Source organism: Megalobrama amblycephala, linkage group LG7 (assembly GCF_018812025.1).
Source record: "Megalobrama amblycephala isolate DHTTF-2021 linkage group LG7, ASM1881202v1, whole genome shotgun sequence".
NCBI lineage: Eukaryota > Metazoa > Chordata > Actinopteri > Cypriniformes > Xenocyprididae > Megalobrama > Megalobrama amblycephala.
The window spans coordinates 19,828,455-19,851,177 of record NC_063050.1 but is presented as its reverse complement, the minus strand read 5'-3'; the positions used below and the strand labels follow the sequence as shown (position 1 = coordinate 19,851,177).

General features: G+C 38.0%; 1 protein-coding gene across 1 annotated transcript in view; it reads left to right on the top strand.

Annotated features, from left to right (window-relative positions):
• Positions 1-638: 638 nt before the first annotated feature.
• The window catches only part of cfap58 (cilia and flagella associated protein 58), a 149,408-nt gene continuing 127,323 nt past the window's right edge, over positions 639-22,723 (top strand). The window contains exons 1-7 of the mRNA XM_048196357.1: positions 639-795; positions 2,653-2,913; positions 3,078-3,226; positions 3,495-3,651; positions 15,439-15,633; positions 15,988-16,125; positions 21,358-21,517. Of these exons, the coding sequence (XP_048052314.1) occupies positions 787-795; positions 2,653-2,913; positions 3,078-3,226; positions 3,495-3,651; positions 15,439-15,633; positions 15,988-16,125; positions 21,358-21,517 (1,069 nt within the window). The 5' untranslated portion in view covers positions 639-786. The remainder of the gene's footprint in view (positions 796-2,652; positions 2,914-3,077; positions 3,227-3,494; positions 3,652-15,438; positions 15,634-15,987; positions 16,126-21,357; positions 21,518-22,723) is intronic.

Here is a 22,723-nt window from a genome sequence, read left to right as displayed (position 1 = left end):
TCATAAAAGTTTGGTGATTAATGAATATCAGAACAGTTTTAAAAAGTGTCCACCTTTACCTTACAGCTAGTACTTAGCCTACAGCATATCCTTACATAATGTACCTTGTCAACCATCCTTTAAAAACCACCATAAACGTTTTAAGTAGGTGATTTCTATTCTGTCAGATGTTTAAGTTTGATGATCCACTATGAAGTCAGATAAAGTAAAACATTTTCAGAATGACACCCTTATGGCAATTATTAATGACGATTGCCATCTTCATTTTTACAGGGCAATTGGTCACAAAACTCATTTGTCCCACTTTCTGAACTCACCCTATGCTGTACATATATTTAAACGAAATCGGTGATACTGACAGTTTAAAAACACTTCATTTTTCACTGCTACTTGTTACAAGACATTGATTGCACTGTGTAAAGCTGCCACCTAGTGTAAAGGACAACACATAAACAAAGCAGGATTCATGCACTAAAAAACTTTGATGAACATTCACAAGTTTTACTCATTATTGTTCATTTCAGGTGTCTTATGTCTGTAAAATATTCTCTCTATAATGTTTTCCTGTATTGAGAGCGCTATGTCCCGTTATTATCACTTGATGAACCGCGAAGTGCTCAGTGGGTCGCGGCTGCCAGGCAACGAGGACGCGTATCCCCGGCGACCAAAAAACAGTCGTGCGGGTTGTTGAAGCAAAACACGCACAGTATGCGTTTAACAGTTTATTAAACACAAAACAACAACAACATTTTGAGGGTTTTTAGAGGGGACGGACAAACGACCGCCATGGAGGAGGTATGTTAAACTGAAACTTTGGCTTTAGTGTGGAGTGAAATATTAAAGACTTATGGATCTTAGCTATTAGCATCTCAAACACTGAATTCTAGCTGTGGGCTCAGTGAAATATCTTTCATATTTAATGCATTACACTATATTCTGAAGCATGTCCGTGTTTCAAATTGTTAGGTGAAGTTAACGTTTTTAAATTAGGCTTCAGTCTATGCTAGGTGAAAATAGCAATATACGCTAAATATAATTCTATTTAATACAAGATAATAAACAATAAAAGCATTTACTTGGTCAATTTTATTAAACCTAATTTTTTATGAGCCTTTTCCAGTTTGATAAGATGTTTTTAAGTACATTTTGTAGGTTTGTCAACGTTTAAAACATTAAAAATGTGCTTTATGCTTAGTGAACACAGATGCACTTAAGATTTCTTGATTTGAAATGCTATTTAAAAGAACACGAATGGCAAATTATCTGAAAATGTCAACATAAAAACCATAACATAAAACCATTTTTTTTAACAGTAGAAATTGCAAATTATTTATTTTTCTGCTGGAAACTGCCTCAGGCTTTTTTTTATCCCACCAATCTTTTGTATATCTTTTAAGTGCTGAGAGATCTGAAATGATAATTTGAAAGAGTGATTTACTACAATCAATAAACTGTAGCCTATATTTAGATGGATTAGACAATGCTCCAGTGTATGATTCATTCAGTTTTCTGTGATGTTTTCTACATGAAGCCTGCAAACACTCAAACAGTATTAAAGGGTTATTTCACCCAAACTTGAAAATTCTGTCATTTATTACTCACCCTCATGTCGTTCCACACCCGTAAGACCTTCGTTCATCTTCGGAACACAAATTAAGATGTTTTTGATAAAATCCGATGGCTCAGTGAGGCCGCCATTGACTGCAAGATAATTAACACATTTAAATACCCAGATAGGTACTAAAGATATTTAAAACAGGTCATGTGACTACAGTGGTTCAACCTTAATGTTATGAAGTGACAAGAATACTTTTTGTGCGCCAATAAACAAAAACAAATAACGAGTTTATTCCAGAATATCTAGTGATGGGCAATTTCAAAACACTGCTTCATGAAGCTTCAAAGCTTTACGAATCTTTTGTTTTGAATCAGTGGTTCGGAGAGTATATCAAACTGTCAAAGTCACATGATTTCAGTAAACAAGGCTTCTTTACATCATAAGTGTTTCAAAACGTTTCGAAATTTCAATGGTTCACGTGACTTTGGCAGTTTGATACACGCTCTAAACCACTGATTCGAAACAAAAGATTTGTAAAGCTTCGAAGCTTCATGAAGCAGTGTTTTGAAATTGCCCGTTACTTGATATCATTGAATAAAGTTGTTATTTGTTTTTTTGCCGCACAAAAAGTATTCTCGTCGCTTCATAACATTAAGGTTGAACCACTGTAGTCACATGAACGTTGGACGTTTTAAATACGTCTTTAGTACCTATTTGGGCATTTAAATGTGTTAATTGTCTTGCTATCAATGGAGGCCTCACTGAGCCATCGGATTTTATTAAAAATATCTTAATTTGTGTTCTGAAGATGAACGAAGGTCTTACGGCTATGGAATGGCATGAGGGTGAGTAATTAATGACAGAATTTTCATTTTTGGGTGAACCAACCTTTTAAAACCAACACCTCTTGTCGGCTCTTTGTTCTTTGTGCTTGATCATTTCAGTACAACATCAGCAGAGCAAAAGTAGACTTGCAAACTGTTACAAATCTGCAAGGCTCAGACTCACTTCAACTTATTTACAGTACACTGTCAGCACAGGTTTTAAGTTATTAAACTTAAGTGTCACACTTATGCTTTTTAATACATTTTCAGGCTGAGGACAGCACTTTTGAAACCATGGACATAGACACCCAGGAGGTTTTAAATGAGTTATCAGGAGATGAAAAATTCGAGAAGTTTCGTGTGGAATATGAGAAGATCGCCAAAGCTCTGCAGAAGTCCCACATGAATGAAAAGAGACTGATGGCCAAATGCAGGGAGCTGAATGCAGAGATAGTGTCCAACTCTGTCAAATTATCCACAGCCACGAAACTAGCTGATGAAGATCAAGCCACAATCAGCACCCTTAAAATGGTATATTAGCTGGAAATTATGGCACTCTATAAAATGGATGTTGTGTTTATTGTGTCTTCAAACTTAAACATGATAACCCCTGAATGATTTCCTCATAATATTAGGCTTATTTTAGAGCTGTTGCCACATCTTTTGCCCTAACTGTGTATTTTACTGGTGATTAGGAAATTGACAAGGCCTGGAAAATGGTTGAAGCTTCACATGAAAAGGAGTTGCAGGCAAAAGAAACAATCCAGAAACTAAAGGAGGACATAACCAGTCTCAACATGCTAGTTGAAAAAGGATCTGAAGTCTTCAAGGGCCAAGAATACAGGTGAACAGTATTATACAACTATACATTCAGTCTATTCTCAGTATTCTGGTAGAATAGAGGCAGTTAAGTATCATACACGCTTTTATCTTACAGATAGCCTTTTTGTATGCCTGACACACAATTCTTCTTCTAATATTTATTTTTATTCTTAACCCTGTGCCAAGGTATATTCTGTGTGATGGCCTTCAGAGAAACTATAACCTTGTTGAGGTGTTCTGGTGGGGATGGAGAACAAAGCTTGTTCATAAATCTTTTTGAATGTGTCTAGCATGGGTGATCTGTTAAAGATCAAAGAGGAGCTGACCAGTCAGAGAGACAAGCTGCTGTCAGAGGTGGTGACACTCCGGGAGAACCTCACTAAAGCCACTGAGGCTCAGCAGGAGATAGAGGCTGAGAAGAACAAAGCCATGGAACTGATTGCTCAGGTAATACATAAAAGCTTTGTATATGACGCCACTGGGTCTTTTGATAACATTAGTGTGCAGAGTAACTGCCATGGCGTTTTATTAGAATTATATTATATATGGTAAAAGAAAACACACACACACATGCATACAAAAACAATTATTCAAACATATAATTGGCTCTTTTCATCACTGACATCAATATCGGCAGTGCTTTACTACTGTTTTTCTCATTTTAAGGCCATGAAAATGTTTTAGGAATAAATGAAAGCATTCTTATTTCAAATGTCTAGCTGTTTCAGCAAATCAATACTTGAAATATGGTGCCTGGTGATTGTTACTCTTCAAATTATGTGTATTTCTAGCAGTTCTACTCTTGACTCTTCATATGTTGTGAGAAATGGAACATAAAGCTTGTGAATGTGGCACTTGAACTTGTAAATTTGAACAGATTGGTTCTTCTGTCACCTCCCTGGCAACACTGGCTTAAATTGTTTACTGTGTATAACACAGTAAGAAAATCAATAAGTGGCCTGACAAACCACTTTAAACTCTGAATGTATTCCATCCAAAAGTGCCTCCAAAATTTAAAGGTTGGAAGAGTCAAAAATACTACTCATTTGCAACACACTTTAACTACTGGCTGATGCTGATGATATATATGTCTCTGTGTTAGATAGATAGACAGACTGACTGACTGACTGACTGACTGACTGACTGACTGACAGACAGACAGACAGACAGACAGGCAGGCAGGCAGACAGATAGACAGACAGACAGACAAATTGATAGATAGACTGACAGATAGACAGACAGACATACAGACAAATCGATAGATAGACTATCAGACAGACAGACAGACAGACAGACAGACAGACAGACAGACAGACAAACAGATAGATCTAGGCAGACAGACAGATAGACAGACAGACAGACAGACAGACAGATAGAAAGAAAGAAAGAAAGACAGACAAACAGATATATCTAGACATACAGACATACAGACAGACAGACAGACAAACAGATATATCTAGACAGACATACAGACAGACAGACAGACAGACAGACAAATCAATAGATAAACTGACAGATAGACAGATAGACAAATCGATAGATAGACATACATACAGACAGACAGACAGACAGACAGACAGACAGATAGATAGACAGATATATCTAGACAGACAGACAGACAAATCGATAGATAGATAGACATACATACATACAGACAGACAGACAGACAGATATATCTAGACAGACAGACAGACAGACAGACAAATCGATAGATAGACTATCAGACAGACAGACAGACAGACAGACAAACAGATAGATAGATCTAGGCAGACAGACAGATAGACAGACAGACAGACAGATAGAAAGAAAGACAGACAGACAAACAGATATATCTAGACATACAGACAGACAGACAGACAGACAAATCAATAGATAAACTGACAGATAGACAGATAGACAAATCGATAGATAGACATACAGACAGACAGACAGACAGATAGATAGACAGATATATCTAGACAGACAGACAGACAGACAAATCGATAGATAGATAGACATACATACAAACAGACAGACAGACAGATAGACAGATAGAAAATCGATAGATAGACATACAGACAGACAGACAGATAGATAGATAGATAGACAGATATATCTAGACAGACAGACAGACAGACAGACAAATCGATAGATAGATAGACATACATACAAACAGACAGACAGACAGACAGATAGACAGACAAATCGATAGATAGACATACAGACAGACAGACAGACAGATAGATAGACAGATATACAGACAAATCGATAGATAGACTATCAGACAGACAGACAGACAGACAGATAGATAGAGAGAGAGAGCTACCTGAGAGAGTGGTCATGCTCCACTTGAGCTCTTAAAATTTAACAATTTTTTAATCTCTAGAAAGAACCAAACTCAACAAAACCTACATTAATTTGAAGATAAAAACAAAAAGAACCACAGGATAACTGTGAATCAGTTATTTTTTCACAAATTTTTTCACTACATATCAAATATGAGAAACTAAGGAGCAGCAGTACCTTGAGCATCGAAGAGGACAGCAAAACCACACAGAAGAAATCATCTCAACTTCAAACAACAACAAACAGGCAAGACAGTTAACACCTTCAACTACATTATTTTCAACACTAGAAAATAATTTGATAAGAAAGAGACAAGTAATTTTTGACTAGAGCTAAGTTAGCAACATAGCAGTGAGTGAGTGACAGCAGTGGCAGTTGCAGATGGAGGGAACAGAGGCAGCGCCCCTCCCCCGAACCATCACTTACCCACAGAAGATAAAGACTGCAAAAGACAAGAAAACATATAAACACAATCTACTCAAGAAAAACCCAGAGACTTTAATGGCTGACTATTTTCAAAAAGGAGACAAAAACACCATCACAAATTTACTGCTCTATACAGAACACTGCAATGCTTGGCACACAGTCATCTGCAAATACTACAAGAATTTCAAAAAACACGGCATCTGTAATGGGAGACAAATTCAAATTCATGAAGAAGAAGGAGAAGGAGACACCAACAAAGCATTTCTGACTGTAAATATATACCACAATGGAACCATAATGTTTCAAGGTAATGAAGTATGTCTTAGCTCTGTCCAGGCAAACTTTAACAGCCTCAAAGCACTGGCAGAGAGTGAGAAACAGACAGAGAGAGTAGACAGCCATGTTAAGCCCAAGAGCTCAGGGGCGGAGCTAGAGGAGGAGGAGCAGCCCATGCTAGACTGTGACACACAGCTGGAGCAGTCGGTCACGCAGATCCGGAGCAGTCTGTCCTTACAGGAGGTGGAACTGGTGGAACTCAGAGAACTGGTACTCTCGCAGACAACATCCAGTGAGCGCATTCAACACCTGGAAAACAAACTCCATCAGCTCACAAGAGAATTTAAAGCTAGTGTTGAGGAGCTGAGAGGAGAAATAAAGCAGCTGCAGCAAGACAGAGAGACCCTGAACAGTGAGCTGAAAAGTGTCAGAGAGGAGCTGATCTATCGAGAAAGAGAAATGCAAAGCCTGAGAGAACAGACAGAAACCACCTCACGGCCTAGCCCGAATGCCACCCAGACACCAGCAGACCCACCCCTGACTCCTGAGACAAACACACCAACACCACAGACAGACGCTCACACCCAAGATCAAGACAGCACACCTAGTCAAATCCATGCAGAAATAGTTATCTTAATGGACTCAAATGGCAAATTCATAAATGAAAAACAGCTCTTTCCCAACCACAAAACTTTAAAACTTTGGTGCCCAAACACAGAGAGTGCCCTTCAACAACTCGACAAAGAAAAACTTGGTGATCCCAGCCACATCATCATACATGTTGGAACAAATGACCTGAGGACACAACAGGAACGAGTGGCACAGTCAGTTACACAAGTGGCAATTAAAGCAACACAGACTTTCACAACATCAAAAATAATCATCTCCACCATCCTACCCAGAACCGATTTCCACCCCCGCACTATACAGAGAGTCAACACAGACATCTCACGTGGATGTGCTGGATTGCCAAACGTTCATCTGGCACATCACCCTACACTGGACATTCACAATCTCCATGACCACGTCCACCTTCGTAAAGACAATGTCAATGTGTTTGCTAAAAATCTTAAAGATGTTGCCCTTGGCAGAACCGCTGGCTGTCCTTCAATGAGTAACAGAGAATCCAACAACTCTCAACCACAGAGATGCTTCATCCCCGCACCAGCACACGGCGTCTTCCCCCCGCATCCAGTCGAGCCGTATACTGCAGCACCCTGGAGACACCGTCAATGGCACCGTCGGCCTGCCCCGCTGTACCCATATCCTGAACTCCAACACCCACGCTTCCCGCCTCCACACCCACATTCCATACAGGAACACCCTCCACCCCATCACCGGCAGCATCAGCAACACCAAGACCTTGGGCCACCATACCAGCAGCGGAAGAAACAGCCAAGACCCAGAGAAACCCCAGCGATGGGTAACAACACCTCAACAGCACAGAAGCCATCAGCTCCACAGCCAAATGTCCACAGACCCGAGCAGCAGGAGCAGCTGAGCTACGCCACGGTTCTAAAAGGCCCGAACGACACCCACAGCACCAGTCTGAGAGAGATCAAGGACATGCTCAACTTAATCTGCACACGGCTGATGGAGTAGTAGTGAGTAAAAAAAAAAAAAATAAATAAATAAATAAATATATATAATTAAAATACTACCAATAATATTATAAATATGTATTAAAAAAAAAAAAAAAAAGCCTATGTATGCTTATAGCCTACATGTATGCACAAAGATTTTCAACTGGTTCAAGTTGAGTTGGTTCTATTCTAGAGGAATGTTAAAATTGTTTATTGATCACATGAAACCACTGACAATCACACTGTGGAACATCCAGGGAATTAACTCATCAAGTTTTGGATGTAAAGTCAAAACCCTGGATTTTAAGAAAAGTGTATTACACATAGACATAATAATATTACAGGAAACATGGCGCAGAACTGATGAGGTCACTCCTTGTCCCACAGGATATCGGGAAATATCCATATCATCCCAAAAATATGAAAAAATAACACGTGGGAGAGATTCAGGGGGCATCATAATCTGGCACAAGCTTGAAATTGATAAATATATTCAAATAATCAAAAAAGATAAATCTCATATCTGGCTCAAAATCAATAAGCAGTTTAGTCAAACTACAAAAGATATATACTTATGTGCAATTTATATTCCTCCCTCTGAATCTCCTTACTATAATGAAAACATCTTTGAGACCCTCCACAGTCAAATCAACCACTTCCAGGCCCAGGGAAGTGTGTTAATCTGCGGGGATCTCAATGCAAGAACGGGATCCCTACTCGACTATACCACAGACAGCGGGAATAATTATATATTTGGACAGAGCTTTCAACAAAACAACATAAATTTTTCAAGGACTAACTCTGATTCCCAAATAAATAAAAACGGGAGGCTTCTACTTGAGCTCTGTCGAAGCCTCGGTCTGTACCTCGTCAACGGCAGGGTGAGAGGGGATTCTCTAGGGAGATACACCTATAGTTCATTTCATGGTTGCTCAACAGTTGACTACATGATCACAGATTTAGATCTATTCTCTTTCAGAGCCTTCACGGTCAAACCACTAACACCCCTATCAGATCACAGCCAAATTACTGTGTATCTAAAAAGGACAGAAAATACTAACATACATGCACAACCCAGTAAGCTGTATAACATTACAAAAAATTACAGATGGGTCCAAAACAGCACAGAAAAATACCTGACTGCATTTGACCACCCCCAAGTGTGCTTATTAATGGATAACTTTATCAAAAATATCTATCCTCATAATGAAGATGGCATAAATATGGCTGTAGAAAACATAAATTACATATTTGATTATTTAGCAACAGTATCTAATCTTAAAACCACTAAGAAATCTCATAAGCAAAAAGAAAAAAATGAAAAATGGTTTGATTTGGATTGTAAAAAAATAAAGAAAAATTTGAGACAGCTTGCAAATCAAAAACACAGACAACCAGATGATTTCAGACTTACGTCTTCATTATTGTGAGGAGCTTAAAAAATATAAAAACACACTCAGAAAAAAGAAAGAACAGTACATCCAAAATCAGCTCAAAACTATTGAAGAATCGGTCCATTCAAACAGTTTTTGGGACAACTGGAATCTCCTGAATAAAAAGAATCATGAACAAATAACTATTCAAGACGGTGACACATGGAGAAACCACTTTGACCAACTTTATAGCAAATTAAACATGAATATAGAACAAACACAGATATATGAAAAATTAAATCATATAGAAAATATAATTGGCAAATACCAAAATCCACTAGATTACCCAATCACTGAAAAAGAGCTGATGGATAAAATACAAGCTCTGCCAACAAAAAAAGCAAGTGGACCTGACGGCATCCTAAACGAAATGATTAAAAATACAAATCACAAATTCAGATTGGCCATAATGAAACTGTTCAACTTGGTTCTGAGTGTTGGTCATTTCCCTGACACCTGGAATAGAGGACTCATAACGCCCATATTCAAGAGTGGAGACAAATCAGACCCGAACAGTTACAGGGGCATCTGTGTGAGCAGTAGTCTGGGGAAGCTGTTGTGCAGTATCATCAACACAAGACTCATACACTTCCTTACAGAGCACAATGTCCTGAGCAAAAGTCAGATTGGATTCTTACCAAATTATAGAACATCAGACCATATTTTCACCCTGCACACCCTGATCGACAAATATGTTAACCAAAACAAAACCAAAATTTTTGCTTGCTTTGTAGATTTCCAGAAGGCCTTTGATTCAATTTGGCATGAAGGTCTTCTATCTAAACTTCTAGAATCAGGTATTGGGGGAAAAACATACAACATTATTAAAACAATGTACTCAAACAATCAATGCACTATTAAAATTGGCAATAAACAAACAGAGTTCTTCACTCAAGGGCGGGGTGTGAGACAGGGCTGCCCACTATCACCGACCCTCTTCAATATATACATTAATGAATTGGCGAAACAACTAGAAGAATCAGCAGCACCTGGCCTCACACTACATGACTCCAGCATAAAGTTCCTCCTGTATGCAGATGATCTGGTCCTGCTGTCTCCAACAGAAGAGGGTCTACAGCAGAACCTGGACATCCTGCATCAGTTCTGTCAGACCTGGGCCCTGACAATTAACCCAACTAAAACAAAAATTCTAACATTTCAGAAAAGACCTAGATGTCAGGGAAGGAAACACAATTTCACCCTTGGTACGAAAACAATTGATCATGCCACAAGCTACACATACCTCGGGCTGAAAATAAGTGCAACTGGAAAGCTAAATTTGGCCATGAATGAACTGAAAGAGAAAGCAAGAAGGGCCTTCTATGCCATCAAAAAATCAATCCAAATTGAAATACCAATTAGAATCTGGCTCAAAATATTCCAATCAGTCATAGAACCAATTGCACTATATGGCAGTGAAGTTTGGGGTCCTCTCCTGAACCACGAATTTGACAAATGGGACAAAACCCCAACAGAAGCCCTGCATGCCGAGTTCTGTAAGAGTATCCTGAGAGTCCATAGGAACACACCGAACAACGCATGCAGGGCAGAATTAGGCCAATACCCTCTATTAATCCACATTGAGAAACGAGCCATCAAATTTTGGAAACATCTAAAAATGAGTGACCCCAACTCTTATCATTCTAAAGCCCTTAAAAACCATGAAATGAACACTGAAAAAAGCCCCCTGATTCAGATGGTCCTGAGGCTGCAAAAACAAACTAACACAACTGACAACAGCCAGCCTCAGGACACTGACACTCTCATCCACAGAATTCGGCCCAACCAAATTACAAAAGCACAAAAAGACAATTACCTGACATATTGGACTGAAACAACAGAAAAACAAAGTAAACTTGAATGTTATTTGGCCCTAAATAGAGACTACACCACAGCAGAATATCTGAGTACAGTGAAAGACTGTAAATTAAGAAGAAGAATGACGAGGTACAGACTGAGCAATCACACGCTGACTGTAGAGACGGGCAGATACAGACAGAACTGGCTGCCCAGAGAGAGACACATCTGCCCATACTGTGACCTGGGAGAAGTGGAGACAGAGCAACACTTCCTCACCAGCTGCCCTAACTATGAGGAAATCAGAAAGACATTTTATCCAAAATTTGCAATACTTTGCCCTAACTTCATAAAAGTAAACAATAAAACACAACTTCAACATTTATTAGGTGAAAAAAGAGACTGTATCCTACTTGCAGCAAGATACATTGATACCTGTCACAAAAAGAGGGAGGAGTCGACTAATCAGTAATGCGCTCACACAAACACACACACACACACACACACACACACAATTCTAAATTGTTCGATTGATTAATTGTTCTGCTTTTTATGTTTTATGTTTCTATATGTACATATGATTCACTATATGTTGATGATAGAAATGCTTTGGCAATACTTTGTAACAATTGTCATGCCAATAAAGCACTTTGAATTGAATTGAATTGAATTGAATTGATAGACAGATATATCTAGACAGACAGACAGACAGACAGATAGACAGACAGACAGACAGACAGACAGACAGACAGACAAATCGATAGATAGACTATCAGACAGACAGACAGACAGACAGACAGACAGATAGATAGATAGATAGACAGATATATCTAGACAGACAGACAGATAGACAGACAGACAGACATACAGACAAATATATAGATAGACTATCAGACAGACAGACAGACAGACAAATCGATAGATAGATAGACATACATACATACATACATACAGACAGACAGACAGACAGACAGACAGATATATCTAGACAGACAGATAGACAGACAGACAGACAGACATACAGACAAATCGATAGATAGACTATCAGACAGACAGACAGACAGACAGACAGACAGACAGACAAACAGATAGATCTAGGCAGACAGACAGACAGACAGATAGAAAGACAGACAGACAAACAGATATATCTAGACATACAGACAGACAGACAGACAGACAGACAAATCAATAGATAAACTGACAGATAGACAAATCGATAGATAGACATACAGACAGACAGACAGACAGATAGATAGATAGACAGATATATCTAGACAGACAGACAGACAAATCGATAGATAGATAGATAGACATACATACAAACAGACAGACAGACAGATAGACAGATAGACAAATCGATAGATAGACATACAGACAGACAGACAGACAGATAGATAGACAGATATATCTAGACAGACAGATAGACAGATAGACAAATCGATAGATAGATAGACATACATACATACAGACAGACAGACAGACAGACAGACAAACAGATAGATAGACAAATATATCTAGACAGACAGACAGATAGACAGATAGACAGACAGACATACAGACAAATCGATAGATAGACTATCAGACAGACAGACAGACAGACAGACAGACAGACAGATAGATAGACAGATATATCTAGACAGACAGATAGACAGATAGACAGACAGACATACAGACAAATCGATAGATAGACTATCAGACAGACAGACAGACAGACAGACAGATAGATAGACAGATATATCTAGACAGACAGACAGACAGACAGACAGATAGACAGACAGACAGACAGACAGACATACAGACAAATCGATAAACTATCAGACAGACAGACAGACAGACAGACAGACAGATAGATAGATAGATAGATAGACAGATATATCTAGACAGACAGACATACAGACAAATCGATAGATAGACTATCAGACAGACAGACAGACAGACAGACAGACAGACAGACAGACAAACAGATAGATCTAGGCAGACAGACAGACAGACAGACAGACAGACAGACAAACAAATATATCTAGACAGATAGACAGACAGACAGACAGACAGACAGATAAATTGATAGATAGACTGACAGATAGACAGACATGGAAAAGCAAACAAACAGAGAGATCTAGACAGATAGACAAATCGATAGATAAATAGATAGATAGACAGACAGACAGACAGACAGATAGATAGATAGATAGATAGATATACAGACAGTCAGAGAGAGAGAGAGAGAGAGAGAGTTCCATGAGAGATGGTCACACTTGAGTTGAGCTCCAGATAAATTGTGAGAAAAATTAAAAATGTTGCCAATAACCTATAGAAAATAGAAGATTCAACATAAAACATCATTTAGACAACATCTAGACAAAGTTTTTGTTGAATTAGGACAGTTTTTTTTCACCTGAATTCACCTGAATCTGAGGAAAATTCAAGAGGAAATAATCACAGGACAACCCTCTGCAGAAGAGGATATTCATGTCTGAAAGGATAACATCAAGCAACATAAACAACAACAACAACTAAGAAGAAAACTTACAGGAAAAGAGAGCTAAAGGCATTTGAAAAAACAGTGCTATATATCTCTCATTGGATATTTGCTTGAAAGAACATCACAGAAAGACATTTTGGACACAACAGGAATTTTGGAATAAAAAACCATCTTCTCATAATCAGTGAAAAGTCATATTTTGGCTTATTTATTATTTTTTATTATTACTATCTTCACTGAGAGAAAATAAACAAAAAACTGGCAGTTATCTCAGTTGATTGTGTTTACATTCTAAATCAACTATGGCCAGTGCATCATCTTGGCACCGCCCCTTCTGCCCTCAGGAGAGTTCTGAAACCTCCGACCAGAGCGTTAGGCCTAAACAACACCCATATGTGGAGGTCATCGCACTGCACTATCCCAAAGATGTCACAAATGAAACAGCACGGAAAGTCCAGACAACCCAGAAACACTTTTTGCAGATCTACATAAAGATGGCAGCATAAGTAACCTGATATTCTACACCAACAAGCCCTATGTATGGCACAAGGCCATCATTACGCACTACCCCTCTGCTGAAAGAAAAGGCATCTGTGGGAGTTTCCAGCTAAAAATAAGAAACGAAGAAGACACAAATACCACCAACGTTAATATCTACAAAACAATAGGTATAGTGGTGGTAAAGAGCATCAATGGGCTCTTTGAACAAGACTCCCTCTGCATCAAAGACAGAGCACAGAAAGAGACCATAACCAGTGACCAACTAATCACTCCTGAGGAGTCAGTCTCCCACACCATCCACACAGATGAGGATCAGACAGAACAGAGAGACCCTTCGAGCATAAACCAGACCAAAGACCCTCATTCACACTGCTATACATGAGGGAGAGGTTCACAGAGCTAGAGGGAGAAATGGTATAGCTCAAGGAGATGATCTTTTCCTTGGAAGAAGTTCAGACAACAGACCAGACCAGCAACAGCCCCACAGCCAAGCACAGCAAAAAGGACAGCCTCAGGAGAGAGCTGTCTACACTACAGACTGAAGTGGAGGAACTTCAGCAGGAGAGAGAGGGGCTAAGGTCACAGCTGGAGACACTGGAAACACTGTTCTTACAACACACTGAAATACACAGGGCACAGCTAACAGCAATGAGGATGGAAATAAGAGAACTGAGGCAGGACAGAGGAGCACAGCACAGCGAGTTCAGCTCATCAGAGGAACCGGTGGAGCAGGACACCCTTCACCCTGATCACAGCTCCCAAGCAACGGAGATTCAGCACAGCCGGAATCTTCCTCTCCCATCAGACACTTCCCTCACATCACACTCAGACGACCCCTCCACATCGACAGAAGGAACACTGAAACCAGAAGTCACTCTTTTAATTGATTCAAATGGGACATTTATTGATGAAAAGAAGCTCTTTCCCAAACACAGATGGCCAAACTCTGGTGTCCGAACACTCAGTGGTCAAACTCTGGTGTCCCCAAGCCATATAATAATCCATACCGGCACAAACGACCTGAGAGCCCAACAGGAGAGGGTGGCTACATCACTACAAACAGTGATTGAAAAGGCCTCAACCACCTTCCCACATGCTAAAATTACCATCGCCACACTGCTGTCCCGAAAAGACTTCCACCCTACCGTGGACTTCACATGTATCAACGACCATGTCCATCTTGTACAGACAGACAGACGGATCTAGACAAACTGACAGACAGACGATAGATAGATAGATAGATAGATAGATAGATAGATAGATAGATAGATCTAGACAGGCAGACTGATAGGTAGACAGATAGATAGATAGATAGGTAGATAGATAGATAGATAGATAGATAGATAGATAGATAGATAGATAGACATACAGACAGACATGGTCTCTGAACAGAACTGTCTCTCTTTCACAGCTCCAGCAGGACATCCAGGTGCGTCAGAATGAGGTTCAACGGGAGACCAGGAGGAAGGAGAAGTTGGAAAAGGAAGTGAAGCAGCTTCAAACTGACCTGGAGTCCAAACAATCAGAGATTAAATCACTCACTCAGCAGAGCCAGCGTCTGCAAGATGATCAGCAGAAACTGGAACAACAGCTCCAGGAACACAAAGTAAGAGATTCTGATCTAGTGGATGGAGTGACACCCACAAGTATCACAAACAAGTCAGTGGTAGGATGATCTTAGTTCACGACCATAACCCTAAAAGAAAACTTTCTGTGTTAAAAAATAACTTTGTAAAGTGTTTTTATTATATTTTATAAAACTTTTCTTTTTGTAAAAACAAACAAACAAAACTTAATGAACATTATTTCCATTTGAGAACCTGTAAATGGAAGGTTATCAGATTTAGCTGATATCTGAAGACATTTTTTTAACAATATTGTTCCACAGAATAGCTAAGTTGGAAACATACACACATGCAGAACTTGTGACTATGAAAGTAATTTGTGTTCTTGCTGACAGACTATAAATGAGAAAACCAGTAAAGAAATGGAACAACTCCAACATCGCAACACTAAACTCCAGCAGGATAATGAACAAAACTCCATCAGCCTAGAGCAACTCTCCCAACAGAACCAACAGCGAGCCTCAGACCTGAAGGTACACATACACACACTTCTTTAATAATTAGCTATCTAAATGAGGACATACTATGGACTTCGGTTGTTCTAATAAAAGGGAATTATAAATGCTACAAATTTCTAAACTTTGTATATAATATCAGTTAGTTCATTTGTTTTCCAAAAAAAAGATGCCCCAGAATGTGTTTTTGCAGATTTTCATTATGGAATTATTTAGCAGAGAATTATTATTTCGTTTTTCTAGAGGAGATCATTGACTGGTTCCCTATAAGGTAGGTAATTTTAGATTTTAATAATTATGTGCATCCGTTTCACTTGAGAATGCCATCGACGGCCGTTTATGATCACTATTTATTAATATTAAACATCAAACATTTTAAAAAGTTAAACATTTTAAATACTTACAGTCTACACAACAGTCTATGTGCTCACAGCGTTACAGACATTAATATTTTAACAATTTATAAAAGATGAATCATTGTCTGGCCATCTGGAATTTTGGTATGGAGATAAAGGTTATGATTATAATTTTTTTGTAGTATTACACCAAATTGTGTGTGTATATTAGCACCGTTTGTTGTTTTTCTTGTGGTATGAGATGTCAGACTTAACAACTGCTGCGTGACGTCAGACTTAAAGGGTTAGTTCACCCAAAAATTAAAATTCTGTCATTTATTACTCACCCTCATGCCGTTCCACACCCGTAAGACCTTCGTTGTTCTTCAGAACACAAATTAAGATATTTTAGTTGAAATCCGATGGTTCCGTGAGGCCTTCATAGGGAGCAATGACACTTCCTCTCTCAAGATCCATAAAGATACTAAAAACATATTTAAATCAGTTCATGTGAGTACAGTGGTTCAATATTAATATTATAAAGCAATGAAAATATGTATTTATTTATTTTTTGCTTCAGGAAGCATTGGAGCATTATGAATCAGTGTATCGAATCTGCTGTTCGGAGCGCCATAGTCACATGATTTCAGCTGTTGGCTTCATGAAGCAGTGTTTTGCGCACCAAAACTATTCTCGTCGCTTTATAATATTAATATTGAGCCACTGTACTCACATGAATTGATCAAAATATGTTTTTAGTACATTAATGGATCTTGAGAGAGGAAATGTCATTGCTGGCTATGGAGGCCTCACGGAGCCATCGGATTTCAACCAAAATATCTTAATTTGTGTAAAAGATCAATGAAGGTCTTACGGGTGTGGAACGGCATGAAGGTGAGTAATAGATGACAGAATTTTCATTTTTAGGTGAACTAACCCTTTAACAACCGAATACACTGTGTTCCAAAGTATTATGCAAGTGACATATCAGTAGGATTTTAGTACATTCAGATATTAGTTTTTCAAAGAAAGTGTTTGTTTGTTTTATTTCTCATATCTTTTTAGATAACTGGTCAGACAAGTTTCTTAAATAGTTTACCAGGTCTTCTCAGGTAGATGGAAAACCTTCTTAAAGAAGTTGTTCCACATTATTAAACAAGTCACAGTTCCCATAACATATGGGGAGGAAGAAAGATCTTTCTGAAGATGAAAAATGAAATGGTCTAATGTCTGGAAAAAGGCATGAAAACAAATATTTAGTGAAAACTGAATAGAGATTATCGAACTGTCAAAATATTTGTGAGCAAGTTTCTGTCAAACAAATGAAGGAACATTCCTGTGAAACAGATTAATTGTATCAAAAGGGCAGCTATAAAAAAGCCACTTTTGAGCAGCAAACAGATATTTGAAGCTGCTGGTGTCTCTGGAGTTTCAAGAACCTCTCCATGCAGGCTGGCAGTTGTGCGTAAGTTGCATTTCAGCCACCCCTAACCAAAGCTTATACAGAGAGAAATGTTTACAATAGGAGTAGAAATACTCATTTTTAAATAGTTTTATTCACTGACAGATGCCGTACCTCGGTGGATGGTCTTAGATGGATGGATTTCTGGATTGGTAAATGGCCACCCCGTTCCAGACTGTGACATTAGCAAGGAGGTGGCGGATTTGGGCTGGAATACTGGGAAGTGAGATGGAAGGTCCCTTTAGGGTCTCTGAGGGTGTCAAAATGACTTCTGAACGAAATGTGGAGTTCATAACTGACCATTTTCTGCTATGGTATAAAAAGAAGAATAGTACCTTCTGAAATTAAAGGATTTTCATGCAGGACAATGCACTATCCCATGCTGCAAAAATAGAAAAAAAAAAAGAAAAAAAGGGTGACCTCTGACCTGATGTATGACGTAGACAAAGCTTAGGTTAGAACTGATGAATGCAGAAGCACAGAGGATAGAGCAAACCGAAACGGCAGTCATAAATTAGAAGGGATTGTTTTGGAGTATTTCAATATAAAAGAAGGAGCTACAATCAAACCAAAAATTATTTAGAGATTTTTGATATTTTAGTGTGTGCAGGACACTATAGTTCATTTATGTAAGTGAGGATAGCAAAATAAAGTAAACTGTGACATATTATACCCAAAAATTCTTCATAAGTTTACATTTTCTTGAGGCAATAAAGGATTGTGAAACTACTCTAATTACATAGTCTTTCAGACAAAATAAAAGTGCACTAAAATCATTGCAATATTCTCAATATTGCCAACAAAATCATCACAAATATAACATGAATATTCAGTATATCACCCCGCCCTCACTGTAAAAAAGAATTGTTGGTCTAACTTAAAAAAGTAAGTTAACTGGTTGCCTTAAAATTTTGAGTTCATTGAAATTAAAAATTTGAGTTAATACAATGAAGGCGTTGGTTTAATCAACAGAAACTCAAAATATTATGGTATCTGAACCACATTAATTATTGAAGTTGATTTGACAAAAGAAAAAAAGTTGTGATAACAAATCATGAAATTTTTTTTTTGCAGTGTACAGTGGACTACCAGTAAAATTGATAAAAATTTGAAACCAAAAATTATTCAGACACTTTGACCTGACCGTGTTTTGCTTAAGTGTTATCTGACATAATTAAGATAATTTTTTTCTGACACAGTTTAACTCTGAGATCTTGTCATATTTTATTACCATTTTTTAAACTATACTCAATAAACTGTATTAATGAATGAAATGTTCAAGGTGTCTGAATAAATTTTGGTTTGACTTTATGTCCTACGTCATATGTCGTCGGGTCAGAGGTCAGACTTCCGCCAGAACTCGACTCTCTCCTGAATGCAAGTATGGCCATTGCAGGAAGCCATTATAGTTTATATGATGAATAAATCAAACAAACTCTTTCTTTGAAAAACTAATATTATAATCAGAATGTTTAATGTACTGAAATCCTACTGATATGTCACTTGCATAATAACTTGGAACACAGTGTGCATTAAGCATGTTACGTTTGCGGTCACCACAGATGTCCCCAAATGGAGATTAGCTAAAGTCTGAGGACAGTTTTGTCTACATAAGTGCATGCAGTACTTCACCACATTCCATTAGAAGAATGAACAAATCTCTGCTCTACACTGATGCATATAGTACTTGGCAATCAATTCTAGGCATCAAACACATGCGCACACACACACACACACACACACACGCACACACACACACACGCACACACACACCTACAGATTTATGGAGCTGCCTTCTTTAAATCTGACAAAATTGTCTTGTTCTTATATAATTAGAGCTCTAGAGGATGAAGGCTTCTATTCCTCTTCCTCTCCCGTCAGACTAGTGATGGATCTTTCCTGCTCGAAACTTCCGTCAGGCTTCCAACTGAGTCACAGCGGGGGTTAATATAGCAAATGTTACATTTAATGAAATGCCCTGTATTCTCTTTGTTCTGGCTTATATTGTGGTGACTGGAGTCTGGTGGGAGATTGTTGGGTTGAATGCACCTCTCTGCAGGATATGCTAAAGTTGTATTAGGAATTCTGTTTAATATGGGCATGTCTTTTGTCCTGTGGTACTGTTGACCAATAAGGGAACAAAAAGCTAAAATTCTGTTTCACAAAGACTGACTGAACATGTGAGGCTTTTTTCTGTCTTCATTTCCTGCAGCACTCTAGAGAGAGACAAAGTCAATCTGCACAACAATTCCACAAACCAAATTTCCTTATTCTATTTTATTGCACCCTTTCTGTAGTGCTGGCACTCCCAGCTCTCCCTGTGAGTCAGCGATGATTGCAAACCTCATGGTCGCCACAAGGGGGCACAGATTCAGCACCCTAGATCACTCTTGCTCCTAATATGTGTCCAGCTTATTTTCCAGCAATTAGCATTTTACTTATTTATTTATTGGCATTTATATTAGTCAGTTAATCAGGTAATTAAATTCACAGTGATGATATAATCAAATAAGTTCCCACAATTCCCACTCCAAGCAAACCCGAGTGTTAAATGGCATGTAAAAATTATGCATTTAATTTACACTAGTACCATTCAAGTTTTTAAGTTTTTTTAAAGTTTTAATTTGTTTATAAGTAATACTTTTATTCAGAACATATGCATTACATTTATCAAAAGTGAGAGTAAAGACTTTTTACACTGATACAATGAAAAATGCTGTTCTTTTGAACTTTCATTAAATCATCCAGAAAAAAAATTTATCATATTTTCCACAAAAATATTAAGCATCACAACTGTTTTCAACCTTGATAATAATAAGAAATGTTTCTTAAGCAGCAGATCATCATATTAGAATGATTTCTGAAGGATCATGTGACACTGAAGACTGCCAACACAAGAATAAATTACATTTTAAAATATACATGTAGAAATAGTTATTTTAAATTGTAATAATATTTCACAACAATACTCTTTTTACTGTATTTTTGATCAAATCAATGCAGCCTTGGTGAACATATAGGAGAAAAAAAAATTCTTACTGCCCCCAAACTTTTAAATAGTAGTACTGAAAAAATGTGTATTGTAAAAAAAATTTACCTTTAGGGGTACAACAGCTTAGTACTGGGGCAGTACCCATAAAAGGGACAATTTTGTACCTAAAAAGCTCCTAAAAAGCTGCATTTTAGCACCTATAGTAGTAATGTGTACACTTAAGGAACTTCTATGAACTTTTATAAATATAAAATTACCTTTTATAAAGGTACAAAATTGCCCGTTTAAGGGTACTATCCCGGTGACGAGCTGTTGTACCCACCGTTTTTTTGATTAGAGCTTCACATGTATACACACAGACACTCACACTAATGGTTCATGTTCAATTCGTGTAAATGATATGTATCGTGAAAGCGCTATACAAATAAATGTGAATTGATTTCATGTCTTGTGTGGTTCAGATGAAAGAAGAGGAAGTAACCCAGCTGAAACAGGAGATCGCTAAGCTTACAAAAATGAGAGAGGGGGTGCAGAGGAGACTCAGACAGATGCAGGAGCAGAAAGTGGAGGTGGAGAACCAAAGAGAAACACTCCGGAATCAGATCATTGGACTGGAGAGAGGCAAGAACACACACACACACACACACACACACACACACACACACACACACACACACTTTCCTGTCAGGCTCAGTTGAATCGGTATGACTATGAAATGTCACTGTAGTGAAATGAATTTTAACTTTCATGTGGCATAATTATACATTCAATCAAATGCTTTGTAATTCTGCAGCTCTGTTCAGATCTTTACAGCTGACGGACACTGTGCTGTCCAGCCTATAGTATTTCTTTCCATGCATTCTTCTGGGGTCTAATTTATTTATGGACAGCAGGACAGAACTTACTCTCATGAAATAAAAGAGTGATGCAACATACTCTCATTTTCAGATTTCATTACAACTAAGCTAAGAAATAATTAATTCTGAAATCATACTGGTCATAACTTATGACTACTAAGCATGCAAAAACGTACTGATTTCAAACTTACTGATGCAAAGCATGTCATTGTGTGTGTTGGCTTTTAAAATGATGTGTCATGGGGTTTTAACTTAACAAGTTTTTTGAGTTCTTCTGAGTTGAGTGATTCGTGCGTTGGATATTATAAACACCTTGCACGGCGAATCAAAAACCCGTCCGGATTCAAAATCTGTAATCTTTTTATTTTGCATATGATCCGCTTGGCTCCCATGACTGTTTTTAGCCAGGCAAATATTACTTGAAATAAAAGCAGAACTCTGCCACTGACAAACCAATATCTTTCCAACTGCGATATCTGCTGATTCCGTGAGGGAAAAGTTCACAAAAGTAAGACAAAACCATGAACAATTATACACGCATCTTGAGCATTAAAAGCACTTGTCCACTTGAGCATTAAAGCACACGACAACAAAACTCAGCCCGCGCTTAGAATAAACAGAACAATACCCTCCACTGGTGTGTACGCTGATATATTTATTGTTATAGTTATCGTTCTTGGTGTGAACAGGCCTTTTGTAAAAGATGATTTTTTTGAAGTTGTAAGTAAAATAAAGAGTATTGGAGTACTATTTCAGTACTTTCTACTTCAGAACAGTTTTCCTTTTTATATTCGGCAGGCTCCATCTATCGAGGTTTTTAGGTCTCAGCTGAAAACGCATCTTTTTAACTTAGCTTTTGAAGTAAGGGAACCCTGAGCATTGGAAACGTTTCTTTCTAAACTGATCTCATCGGACAGTTTCTATTTTGGTGCGTTACAGTGTTTAATTTAATTAATTTATGCGTGTGTGT